Source organism: Panulirus ornatus, chromosome 33, assembly GCF_036320965.1.
Source record: "Panulirus ornatus isolate Po-2019 chromosome 33, ASM3632096v1, whole genome shotgun sequence".
NCBI lineage: Eukaryota > Metazoa > Arthropoda > Malacostraca > Decapoda > Palinuridae > Panulirus > Panulirus ornatus.
This window is the reverse complement of record NC_092256.1, coordinates 3,313,723-3,327,466: the sequence shown is the minus strand read 5'-3', so window position 1 is coordinate 3,327,466 and position 13,744 is coordinate 3,313,723. Positions and strand designations below refer to the sequence as shown.

Genomic DNA, 13,744 nt, shown 5'->3' with positions numbered 1-13,744 from the left:
TGACATTTCATAAAATAACCGAAGGACTGATGGGCACTCTTTGAATCAGAATGTGGATGTACAGAAAAGATAATTCTGAAACATTGTCTTCCCAGATTAATCTCTATTTGGGACTGGGTTCACTGCAAGGTCTATGGGGTCTTGCTTAACATTTCTGTCATGCATTACTACAAAGGCAGTATTGGTGTTGACCAGAGATTACTCCTCACATACAAAGAGATTTCTCAATCCACTCTAGACCCTTTCTCAATACTAGGTATATACAAACGTTGAATTTCCAAAACTCTTGAAAGTACTACAGACAACCACTGATTGACAAACAGTCAGTCTGAGGTAAAATTACCTGAATACCTAAGATGTCCTTCAAAAGACTGCCTTAAAGGGTCAACTCAGCCTCATGCAAAGTGGGGCACAGGTTAATTAGGGGAACTCTTATTAAAGATGAATGATGGGAGCAAAGATCTCTAGAAAAAACTAGAGATAACATAACCCATAACTCATTTTCTCTTCTCCAAATTAATCTTCAAAAATATGGTTATATAGAGGGACTTGTTTAAACAAATCAAAGGTTCTGAACTTATCTTAGACAGGGTATCAATTGTTCTCTGAGTTATGCATCATGTACCTACTCCAAATGGTCATTCAGGGGATATGGTACAAAGTAATTTTTGTAAAAGCCCAACATACCTTTGCTCCTCAGTAAATAACCATACAATTAATATTTTGCACATCTCATATAAGGAAATCAAGTGTCCCAATGCTGTCAGTAGTGTTTATGAACACCATCCAAGATAATGATTCTAATAACAGTCAGAGATAATTGACCATTTTGGGATGGAAGAAGCATGTCTGGAGGAAGCCAAGAGCCACAGCCAATATGACACTCTCTTCATGTTCAATGCAGGAGTTACAGCTTGCATGATGACTTATGAATGATAATGTCTTCACTGAGTCGAAGTTTGTGATTGGGCTCACCCAAGCCATTAATGGCCTAGCAGGTGATTAACAAGAGTGAGAGGCATATTCTAACTTCAGAGGTTCAAGATATTCCCTCATGGCATGCAGCAAATATTGATCCAGGAGAAAAATTGAGGTTCAAACAAAACTTAGAGTCAGTACTAGCTAACACCAAGCATAAAAGTTTTCCCAATACAAGTTAAGTGCATAAAGGGACAGTTTTAAAAGTTACTGAGGTGTTTCTGAATGCATCCTTATTACTTTATCTTAGATAATTGTACTACAATGTAACTGGGAAACATTCAATGTTCTACTTACTTTACTGGATTAAACATATCTAACAAGAATGCATATAGAGGGATACAATACATCAAATAGCTTTTAATGGATATTGAAATGATGTCTAACTTACATAATTTATGTTTTCAAATTGCTCCCCAGCTTGACCATGCTTGACCAGTCTGAGAAGAAGTGATACCAGCTGATTTTGAGGTAAGGCAACTCCAGATTGTTTCATCTGTGCAAACACTTGCTTCATTTGTGACAACTGACCAGATATTCCATAGGCATTTATCATGGCTTCATATGTAATGTTAGTTGGGGTCATCTGTACACTCTTCATGACATCTAAAACTGACAGTATGCCACTGGAGTCTCTGAAAGTAAAAATATTTCATAAGCGGTTTTAGATTCTTGTAATGTACCAATGTATACAACATAACACATATATCAATTAAACTTGTCTACACCATATATTTCATTTCCACCAATTAAAATGTAGCGGAGCATAAAGAGTGAGTCCTAAACAATTTAGCTTCAGTATAGCTATCATATTCAAGCATTACATTAAATAAAAATAATTGCTGCAAAAGCCTTTCTTTCGTTTGAGTACCACATCAGAAAAGCAGCTATCAGCTACTACAATCATAAAAAATAAGATCCTGTAAAAAAGGCTGATGGACTGTCTCAACAACATATGCAACCAGCACAAGAAAAGAGAAAAAAAGAAGGTAGGGAAGCAAGGATAAATAGAAAAGCCCTTTTTTAAAAGTGCTTTCTAACCTATCCCCTGGGGATATGGGAAGAAAGAATACATCCAACGTATTCCCCGTGTGTCATAGAAGACGACTAAAGGGGGTAGAAGCGGGGGGTTAGAAACCCTCCCCTCCTTGTATTTAACTTTCTAAAAGGGGAAAAACAAGGAGTCATGCAGGGAGTGCTCATTCTCCTCAAAGGCTCAGACTGGGGTGTCTGAATGTAAGCAGATGTAACAAAGATGAGAAAAAAGGAAAGATAGGTAGTATGTTTGCGGGAAGAAACCTGGATCTTTTGGCTCTGAGTGAAATGAAGCTCAAGGGTAATGGGGAGGAGTGGTTTGGGAATGTCTTGGGAGTAAAGTTAGTGGTTACTGAGAGGACAAGAGCAAAGGAAGGAGTAGCACTACTCCTAAAGCAGGAGTTGTGGGAGTATGTGACAGAGTGTAAGAAAGTAAACTCTAGATTAATATGGGTAAAACTGAAAGCAGAAGTAGAGAGATAGATTGTGAGAGGCAAGTGTTTTGGGAGCAGATGAGTGAGTGTGTTAACAGCTTGGATGCACAAGACCAGGTTATTGTGATGGGTGATTTGAATGCAAAGGTGAGTAATGTGGCAGTTGAGGGTATAGTTGGTGTACATGGGGTGTTCAGTGTTGTAAATGGAAATGGTGAAGAGCTTGCAGATTTGTGTGCTGAAAAAGGACTGGTGACTGGGAATACCTGGTTTAAAAAGAGAGATTTACATAAGTATACATAAGTAAGTTACATATGTAAATTATCCCTGGGGATAGGGGAGAAAGAATACTTCCTACGTATTCCCTGCGGGTCGTAGAAGGCGACTAAAAGGGAAGGGAGTGGGGGCTGGAAATCCTCCCCTCTCGTTTTTAGTTTTCCTAATGAAAGAACAGAGCAGGGGACCAAGTGAGGATATTCCCCTCAAAGGCTCAGTCCTCTGTTTTTAATGGTACCTCAATAACACAGGAAATGGCGAATAGTATGAAAAAAAAAATGTAAGTAGGAGAGATGGTCAGAGAGCGTTACTGGATTACATGATAATTGAAAGGCGTGTGAAAGAGAGGTTTCGGATGATAATGAGCTGAGAAGAGCAGCTGGGAGGATGTCTGATCATTATCGTATGGAGGCAAGGGTGAAGATTTGTAAAGGTTTTCAGAAAAGAAGAATGTTAGGGTGAAGAAAGTGGTGAGAGTAAGTGAGCTTGGAAAGGAGACTTGTGTAAGGAAGTACCAGGAGAGACTGAGTGCAGAATGGCAAATGGTGAGAGCAAATGACGTAAGGGGAGTGGGGGAGGAATGGGATGTATTTAGGGAAGCAGTGATGGCTTGCGCAAAAGATGCCTGTGGCATGAGAAAGGTGGGAGCTGGGCAGATTAGAAAGGGTAGTGAGTGGTGGGATGAAGAAGTAAGATTGCCAGTGAAAGAGAAGAGAGAGGCATTTGGACGATTTTTGCAGGGAAGTAGTGCAAATGACAGGAAGACGTATAAAAGAAAGAGGCAGGAAGTCAAGAGAAAGGTGCATGAGGTGAAAAAGAGGGCAAATGAGAGTTGGGGTGAGAGTATCGTTAAATTTTAGGGAGAATAAAAAAAAAACACGTTTTGAAAGGAGGTAAATAAAGTGCAAGACAAGAGAACAAATGGCAATGTCAGTGAAGGGGGCTAATGGAGAAGAAATAACAAGTAATGGTGAAGTGAGAAGGAGATGGAGTGAGTATTTTGAAGGTTTGTTGAATGTGTTTGATGAAAGAGTGGTAGATATAGGGTGTTTTGGTCGAGGTGGTGAGAGGGTCAGAGAAAACGGTTTGGTATACAGAGAAGACGTAGCGAAAGCTTTGCAGAAGATGACAGCCGGCAAGGCAGCAGGTTTGGATGGTACTGCAGTGGAATTTATTAAAAAAAAAGCGGATAAATGTGTTTTTGAGTGGCTGGTAAGGATATTCAATGTATGTATGGTTCATGGTGAAGTGCCTCAGGATTGGTGGAATGCATGCACAGTGCCAATGTACAAAAGCAAAGGGGATAAAGGTGAGTGTTCAAATTACAGAGGTATAAGTTTGTTGAGTATTCCTGGTAAATTATACAGGAGGGTGTTGATTAAGAGGGTAAAGGCATGTACAGAGCATCAGATTGGGGAAGATCAGTGTGATTTCAGAAGTGGTAGAGGATGTGTGGATCAGGTGTTTGCTTTGAAGAATGTATGTGAGAAATACTTAGAAAAACAGATGGATTTGTATGTAGCATTTACGGATCTGGAGAAGGCATATGATAGGGTTTACAGAGATGCTTTGTGGAAGGTGTTAAGAGTATATGGTGTGGGAGGTAAGTTGCTAAAAGCAGTGAAAAGTTTTTACCAGGGATGTAAGGCATGTGTATGAGTAGGAAGAGAGGAAAGTGATTGGTTCCCAGTGAATGTCGGTTTGCACGATGTCTCCATGGCTGTTTAATTTGTTTATGGGCGAAGGTACTGGGAGCATTGAAGAATGTGTGGAAGGCAAGAACGTTATCTCAGAGAGAAAAAATGAGTATGTTTGAAGGAATAGTTGTTCCAACAATGTTATATGGTTGCGAGGCATAGGCTATAGATTGGGTTGTGCAGAGGAGGGTCGATGTGTTGGAAATGAAATGTTTGAGGACAATATATGGTGTGAGGTGGTTTGATCGAGTAAGTAATGAAAGGGTAAGAGAGATTATTTTTTTTTTTTATTATACTTTGTCGCTGTCTCCCGCGTTTGCGAGGTAGCGCAAGGAAACAGACGAAAGAAATGGCCCAACCCCCCCCATACACATGTATATACATACGTCCACACACGCAAATATACATACCTACACAGCTTTCCATGGTTTACCCCAGACGCTTCACATGCCTTGATTCAATCCACTGACAGCACGTCAACCCCGGTATACCACATCGATCCAATTCACTCTATTCCTTGCCCTCCTTTCACCCTCCTGCATGTTCAGGCCCCGATCACACAAAATCTTTTTCACTCCATCTTTCCACCTCCAATTTGGTCTCCCTCTTCTCCTCGTTCCCTCCACCTCCGACACATATATCCTCTTGGTCAATCTTTCCTCACTCATTCTCTCCATGTGCCCAAACCACTTCAAAACACCCTCTTCTGCTCTCTCAACCACGCTCTTTTTATTTCCACACATCTCTCTTACCCTTACGTTACTCACTCGATCAAACCACCTCACACCACTCATTGTCCTCAAACATCTCATTTCCAGCACATCCATCCTCCTGCGCACAACTCTATCCATAGCCCACGCCTCGCAACCATACAACATTGTTGGAACCACTATTCCTTCAAACATATCCATTTTTGCTTTCCGAGATAATGTTCTCGACTTCCACACATTCTTCAAGGCCCCCAGAATTTTCGCCCCCTCCCCCACCCTATGATCCACTTCCGCTTCCATGGTTCCATCCGCTGCCAGATCCACTCCCAGATATCTAAAACACTTCACTTCCTCCAGTTTTTCTCCATTCAAACTCACCTCCCAATTGACTTGACCTTCAACCCTACTGTACCTAATAACCTTGCTCTTATTCACATTTACTCTTAACTTTCTTCTTCCACACACTTTACCAAACTCAGTCACCAGCTTCTGCAGTTTCTCACATGAATCAGCCACCAGCGCTGTATCATCAGCGAACAACAACTGACTCACTTCCCTAGCTCTCTCATCCCCAACAGACTTCATACTTGCCCCTCTTTCCAAAACTCTTGCATTTACCTCCCTAACAACCCCATCCATAAACAAATTAAACAACCATAGAGACATCACACACCCCTGCCGCAAACCTACATTCACTGAGAACCAATCACTTTCCTCTCTTCCTACACGTACACATGCCTTACATCCTTGATAAAAACTTTTCACTGCTTCTAACAACTTTCCTCCCACACCATATATTCTTAATACCTTCCACAGAGCATCTCTATCAACTCTATCATATGCCTTCTCCAGATCCATAAATGCTACATACAAATCCATTTGCTTTTCTAAGTATTTCTCACATACATTCTTCAAAGCAAACACCTGATCCACACATCCTCTACCACTTCTGAAACCACACTGCTCTTCCCCAATCTGATGCTCTGTACATGCCTTCACCCTCTCAATCACTACCCTCCCATATAATTTACCAGGAATACTCAACAAACTTATACCTCTGTAATTTGAGCACTCACTCTTATCCCCTTTGCCTTTATACAATGGCACTATGCACGCATTCCGCCAATCCTCAGAGATGTGTGGTAATAAAAAATGAGCAGAAGAGGGTGTGTTGAAATGGTTTGGTCACATGGAGAGAATGAGCGAGGAAAGATTGACAAAGAGGATATATGTGTCAGAGGTAGAGGGAACAAGGAGAAGCAGGAGACCAAACTGGAGGTGGAAGGGTGGAGTGAAAAGGATTTTGAGCAATTGGGGCCTGAACATATAGGAAGGTGAAAGGAATGCAAGGAACAGAGTGAATTGGAATGATGCGGTATACCGGAGTTGATGTGCTGTCTATGGAATGAACCAGGGCATGTAAAGCGTCTGGGGAAAACCATGGAAAGTTTTGTGGGTCCTGGATGTGGAAAGGGAGCTGTGGTTTTGGTGCATTAAACATGAAAGCTATAGACTGAGTGTGAACGAATGTGGCCATTTTTGTCTTTTTCTAGCACTACCTCATGGGGTGGGTTTGCTATTTCATGTGTGGCAGGGTGGCAACAGGAATGGATGAAAGCAGCAAGTATGAATATGTACATGTGTATATATGTATGTGTCTGTATGTATACATTGAAATGTATAAGTATGTATATGTGCATGTATGGGCGTTTATGTATATACATGTGTTTGTGGGTGAGATGGGCCATTCTTTCATCTGTTTCCTTGCACTACCTCGCTAACACGGGAGACGGCGATTAAGTATAAGGAAAAAAAAAATACTTTTTAAAAATCAAGGCCTTGTTCAGATAAATAAATAATACAAATCATGGAGACGAAAGCTTACACTGTTTAAAACAACAGACAGCAAAAAACCTGCAAAGAATTGTAAATTTTGAAGAAGATAAACTGTTTCTCTCTCAGGCAGTATCCAGCAAGCCTTGAGAGAATTTCTAGGATTTCCAGATGTTGGAATCTAACCCAAAGTCTATTGGTGATGAAAAGTCCTCTTACCCCTCAACAACCAACTATTCAGTGCTAGTAGCCACCTGACTTGGCTCAGATCCCCAATCAACAAATCAGCAACCTCCACTCAACAATGACGTTATCATCCCACTGGTCATCACATTAGTAATGACCTACATTTTAGTTCTAACACAGAAATCAGCTTGATGGTGGTCACTGTCCATCAAGAGGAAAGAACAGTTAAGAGAAAAGAATTTCAAGAGAACAGAGAAAGTAGGGAAGAAAACAACATCCTGGAAATAATGTTTCCAAGAAACTTCCCCACAGAGAGACACAGCTTTTCATTCTTCAAAACTTATATTTCTCTCACAATATGTGATGTGAGGTGGTCTAATTAAGAACCTAATGAAAGGATAAGACAAAGGTGTGGTAATAAAACGAGTGTGGTTTACATGAATTTACAGGAGAAAGACAGACAACAGGAGGCCTGACTGGCCCATGACTGGATTGTCTGAAAAAAGAAAACATAAGACATAACTTGACAAAGAAAAAAAGAATTAATTCCACTCAGTACTTTTTAAACTATCACTAACTCCCTCCTGCTGCACATTAGCCTTCTAGTGTCCCCATTAGGTTTATTTCCAGCATTTTTCTCAGAGTATACCTGAATTTATAAAATATTTGTCTAAACAACTCTTGAAGGTAATTACAGTTTTAGCATTCACTATGTCAGAGGGTAACTTATTCCAGTGCTCAGCACACCCATAGGAAAAGAAGCTTTTTCCCCACATCTGTATCAAATCTTTTAGCTTTGAGCTTTATTCCATTTGTCCTAGTAACTGCATTTTCTTCTATTTCAAAAAGATGCTCATGGTTTACTTTATTGAACTTGTTCAGAATTTTGAACACCTGGATTAAGTGTCCGCGAAGTCTACATTTTCTAAGGGATTGGGATCAATTTTATACTGCATCTTTGTACTTGCTCTAATTTTCCCTCGTCTTTTATACAGTTTGGGGACCAAAACTGGACTGCATATTCATGGTGTGGTCTGACTAGAGAATTATAAAGTGTGAGAATTGTTTCAGGTGTCTTGTAATCTATGTTCCTGGCTATGAAACCTAACGTTTAGTTGCCTTTTTTACTTGCTGCTTGACAACGTTTAGTGCATTTCAAATTGCTGCTAATGACAACTCCAAAGTCCTTTTCTCCATTTACTTTAGTTAGAGTTTCCAAATAGTTTGTAGTTGAGTCGTATATTCTTGTGTCCAAAGTGCATAACTTTACACTTGTCTACATTAAACTTTATTTGCCATCTGTCTAACCACTTTGCTAATGCGTTAAAATCACTTTGAATAATTTCACAGTCTCTCCTACTTTAGTATCATCAGCAAATTTGGATTTCTTAGATATGAAACCAAGCTCTAGGTCATTAATGTATATTATGAAAAGAACTGGGCTTTGGACTAACCTCTGTGGCACATCACTCGTTATGTCTAGCCAATCTGAGGCTTTGCTATTTAATACTACAGGCTGCTTTCTTCCAGAAAGCCACTCTATGATCCATGAAGAGAGTTCTTTGCCAACTTCGTGTGCTTTGAGTTTATGTAAAAGTCTCTTGTGAGGTACTTTAACGAAAGCCTTTCAGAAATCTAAACATACTACATCAGACGGTAATTTTTCATCCCAATTCTGATGACATTAAAAAATTCCAGCAAACTCATCGGCAGGATCTTCTAAGGCAGAAAACTGTGTTGGCTGTCCGATATAAATTTGTGTTCTAGAAACATGACAATTTTATCTCATACTACTTCTTCCATCATTTTACCTAACACTGACTAATTGGGCAGTAGTTCAAGGCAAACTTTCTGTCTCCCCTTTTATACATGGGGTAACATTTGCTAGTTTCCACTCAGTTGGCACCTGACCATCCTATAGAGATTTGCTAAGAATTTCTGTTATAGGGTATACCAGCTGTCTCCTGACCTCCTTTAAAAACCTTGGAGCTAAGTTATCTGGGCCGTTGGATTAGTTAGGATTTATTTGGTCCAGGTATTTAAGTACTTCAGAGCTCTTTATTTCTCTAACCTTCAACTCTTCTCCAACAGATCCTTGAAACATTTTCACTGGTTGCGATATTCAAAAAGTTTCTTCAATTGTAATATGGAGTTAAAAGAATAATCTAGTATGGTAACCATTTCCTTGTCCTCAGTAGTTAGTGTGTCATGATCATTTTGTAATGGTCCAAATCTTTCTTTTACTGTTTTCCTATGTCTTATAGGAAGAATTCCTTAGGACTATTCTTAACTTTGAAGGATATTCTTTTTTTCTTCGTCGCATTTACTCTGTCTTATGACCTTCTTACACTCTCTTTGATTCTGATTAATTCCTAGCAATTTTCATTGGTTCCCAATGACTTGAATTTCTTATATTTTCCTTCTTTTGGTGAATTAGTTCTTCTATTCTCCTATTCATCCATGATGCTTCTGAAATACTGCAAGTTCTCTTCTTAATTCGTGAGTGGGGGAGGAATGGGATGTATTTAGGGAAGCAGTGATGGCTTGTGTAAAAGATGCTTGTGGCATGAGAAGTGTGGGAGGTGGGTTGATTAGAAAGGGTAGTGAGTGGTGGGATGAAGAAGTAAGATTATTAGTGAAAGAGAAGAGAGAGGCATTTGGATGATTTTTGCAGGGAAAAAATGCAAATGAGTGGGAGATGTATAAAAGAAAGAGGCAGGAGGTCAAGAGAAAGGTGCAAGAGGTGAAAAAGAGGGCAAATGAGAGTTGGGGTGAGAGAGTATCATTAAATTTTAGGGAGAATAAAAAGATGTTCTGGAAGGAGGTAAATAAAGTGCGTAAGACAAGGGAGCAAATGGGAACTTCAGTGAAGGGCGCTAATGGGGAGGTGATAACAAGTAGTGGTGATGTGAGAAGGAGATGGAGTGAGTATTTTGAAGATTTGTTGAATGTGTTTGATGATAGAGTGGCAGATATAGGGTGTTTTGGTCGAGGTGGTGTGCAAAGTGAGAGGGTTAGGGAGAATGATTTGGTAAATAGAGAAGAGGTAGTAAAAGCTTTGTGGAAGATGAAAGCCGGCAAGGCAGCAGGTTTGGATAGTATTGCAATGGAATTTATTAAAAAAGGGGGTGACTGTATTGTTGACTGGTTGGTAAGGTTATTTAATGTATGTATGATTCATGGTGAGGTGTCTGAGGATTGGCAGAATGCTTGCATAGTGCCATTGTACAAAGGCAAAGGGGATAAGAGTGAGTGCTCAAACTACAAAGGAATAAGTTTGTTGAGTATTCCTGGTAAATTATATGGGAGGGTATTGATTGAGAGGGTGAAGGCATGTACAGAGCATCAGATTGGGGAAGAGCAGTGTGGTTTCAGAAGTGGTAGAGGATGTGTGGATCAGGTGTTTGCTTTGAAGAATGTATGTGAGAAATACTTAGAAAAGCAAATGGATTTGTATGTAGCATTTATGGATCTGGAGAAGGCATATGATAGAGTTGATAGAGATGCTCTGTGGAAGGTACTAAAAATATATGGAGTGGGAGGCAAGTTGTTAGAAGCAGTGAAAAGTTTTTATCGAGGATGTAAAGCATGTGTACGTGTAAGAAGAGAGGAAAGTGATTGGTTCTCAGTGAATGTAGGTTTGCGGCAGGGGTGTGTGATGTCTCCATGGTTGTTTAATTTGTTTATGGATGGGGTTGTTAGGGAGGTGAATGCAAGAGTTTTGGAAAGAGGGGCAAGTATGCAGTCTGTTGGGGATGAGAGAGCTTCGGAAGTGAGTCAGTTGTTGTTCGCTGATGATACAGCACTGGTGGCTGATTCATGTGAGAAACTGCAGAAGCTGGTGACTGAGTTTGGTAAAGTGTGTGAAAGAAGAAAGTTAAGAGTAAATGTGAATAAGAGCAAGGTTATTAGGTTCAATAGGGTTGAGGGTCAAGTCAATTGGGAGGTAAGTTTGAATGGAGAAAAACTGGAGGAAGTAAAGTGTTTTAGATATCTGGGAGTGGATCTGGCAGCAGATGGAACCATGGAAGCGGAAGTGAATCATAGGGTGGGGGAGGGGGCGAAAATCCTGGGAGCCTTGAAGAATGTGTGGAAGTCGAGAACATTATCTCGGAAAGCAAAAATGGGTATGTTTGAAGGAATAGTGGTTCCAACAATGTTGTATGGTTGCGAGGCGTGAGCTATGGATAGAGTTGTGCGCAGGAGGATGGAGGTGCTGGAAATGAGATGTTTGAGGACAATATGTGGTGTGAGGTGGTTTGATCGAGTAAGTAATAATAGGGTAAGAGAGATGTGAGGAAATAAAAAGAGCGTGGTTGAGAGAGCGGAAGAGGGTGTTTTAAAATGGTTTGGGCACATGGAGAGAATGAGTGAGGAAAGATTGACCAAGAGGATATATGTGTCGGAGGTGGAGGGAACGAGGAGAAGTGGGAGACCAAATTGGAGGTGGAAAGATGGAGTGAAAAAGATTTTGAGTGATCAGGGCCTGAACATGCAGGAAGGTGAAAGGCGTGCAAGGAATAGAGTGAATTGGATCGATGTGGTATACCGGGGTCGACGTGCTGTCAACAGATTGAATCAGGGCATGTGAAGCGTCTGGGGTAAACCATGGAAAGTTCTGTGGGGCCTGGATGTGGGAAGAGAGCTGTGGTTTTGGGCATTATTACATGACAGCTAGAGACTGAGTGTGAACGAAAGGGGCCTTTGTTGTCTTTTCCTAGCGCTACCTTGCACACATGAGGGGGAGGGGGATGGTATTCCATGTGTGGCGAGGTGGCGATGGGAATAAATAAAGGCAGACAGTATGAATTATGTACATGTGTATATATGTATATGTCTGTGTGTATATATATGTGTACATTGAGATGTATAGGTATGTATATTTGCGTGTGTGGACGTGTATGTATATACATGTGTATGGGGGTGGGTTGGGCCATTTTTTTCGTCTGTTTCCTTGCGCTACCTTGCAAACGCGGGAGACAGCAACAAAGCAAAATAATTGAATAAATAGATAAATGTTTATTTTCAATCTTGAGTAGAGGATATTTAAAATTAGTCCAAATTTACTCAACTGAGTAAACATCAAGAAGTTTTGTTCAATTGCTACGGCAAAATTCATGTCTAATGTTTTCAAAATTTGCTCACCAGTAATCTGGAATCAAGAGCTTGTTGTCACTTATTTCGTAATCTAAATTCATCTCTAATCTAATTAGTGATCACTGTTTGACAAACTCTCGCCTACTTCGCAAGAGTTGATTAAGTTTTGTGTCTGTGAGGACAAGATCAATAATGTTTTTACCTCTAGTTGGTTTTTCAACCAATTGTTCTAGAAAAGCATCTTCAATCAGTTCAGTTAATTTCATTCCCTTTCGGTCACCTATTAACGTGTTCCACTTTATGCTTGGACTATTGATGTCTCCTACTATTATAACCTCTTTACTGATTAGTATAGTTTTGATTGCATCGTATGATATTGTCATCTTTTTGCTTTGGAGGTCTGTAAATAACACCAAGACATAGTTTACTTTTGAACTCGTCGGTAATGTTGACATAGCTGTAAGTCTTTGAGTCTACTTTGCTTAACAGCATTTAGATTGTTATCAATGTAGATCAAAACTCCACCACCTACCCTGAACAAGCGATCTTTCATAAACAGTGTGTATCCAGGTACTGCTAACTCAGCAATTAAATGCTTATTCTCAGTTTACCCATGTTTCTTGAGATTACAATAATGTTTGGTTTTCAGTAACTGCATAGGATGCTCCAGGCATTTGTGCATATCAAATTAACTTTCTGAGTTGATTTCTGGACTAAATTTGCCTTTTTTTTACTGGCACCATGCATGTTTGTATTATCACTGTTAATGTCTGCACAGCAGCAGGAGAGAGAAAGTTTTCCATCTGTTTTCGGTGTGCCGCCTTACTCTGATCCTCCCCGCATTGGACCCTACAAGAATCGTTCCTAAAAGTTACCAGAGAGTTGACCTGTACCTGTGCTAACCCGCTACTTATACTGCCTGAGTTGTCCCCAACTGACTCCACTTGACCTTTCTTTGCTAACTCCTATGCCTGTAAGGTTGCTGCTACTAGCCAAGGATCCCTCCCGCCAAGGTCCCATTCATCCCCTACCTTGTTCCTCAGATCCTACTCACAATCAGATTCCACCACCCAACAACCTACCTTCTATAGCTACTCATCACCCTCCCCCACTCTCCTAGTTCTTTCATTAGCTAGACTGTGATTTGCTCTCCTGAGTAGGTTATCTAAAAATGGCCTAATATACCCATCCAGTACTCTGCCAAGGCGAGCTTTCCCTGTTCCATATATGTGAAGACTATACCAAGCATACAGAGATATATCATGATAAAAATGGTCCCACAGAGCTATACTAAACACACTATCCTCCTCCCTATAGAGAGGTTCAATCATTCTGTTTATCCCAGCATTCTACTGAGGGTACAGGAATCGATGTCATAACTTGACAGCAATTCCAGTATCATAAGCTTCCTACGACTTTGAAATCCAAGTATCATAAGCTTCCCATGACTTTGCAATCCCAGTATCATAAGCTTCCTAGGACTTTCCTTAAACTTGTT

The 13,744-nt window shown here is 40.3% G+C and overlaps 1 protein-coding gene across 2 annotated transcripts in view; it reads right to left on the bottom strand.

The window, feature by feature from the left end:
• Positions 1-13,744, bottom strand: part of LOC139759410 (leucine-rich PPR motif-containing protein, mitochondrial-like) — a 407,417-nt gene that overhangs the window by 380,963 nt on the left and 12,710 nt on the right. For both annotated transcript variants that reach the window (XM_071681494.1, XM_071681495.1), the window contains exon 2: positions 1,370-1,613. In XM_071681494.1, coding sequence (XP_071537595.1) covers positions 1,370-1,579 — 210 coding nt within the window. In that variant the 5' untranslated portion in view covers positions 1,580-1,613. The remainder of the gene's footprint in view (positions 1-1,369; positions 1,614-13,744) is intronic.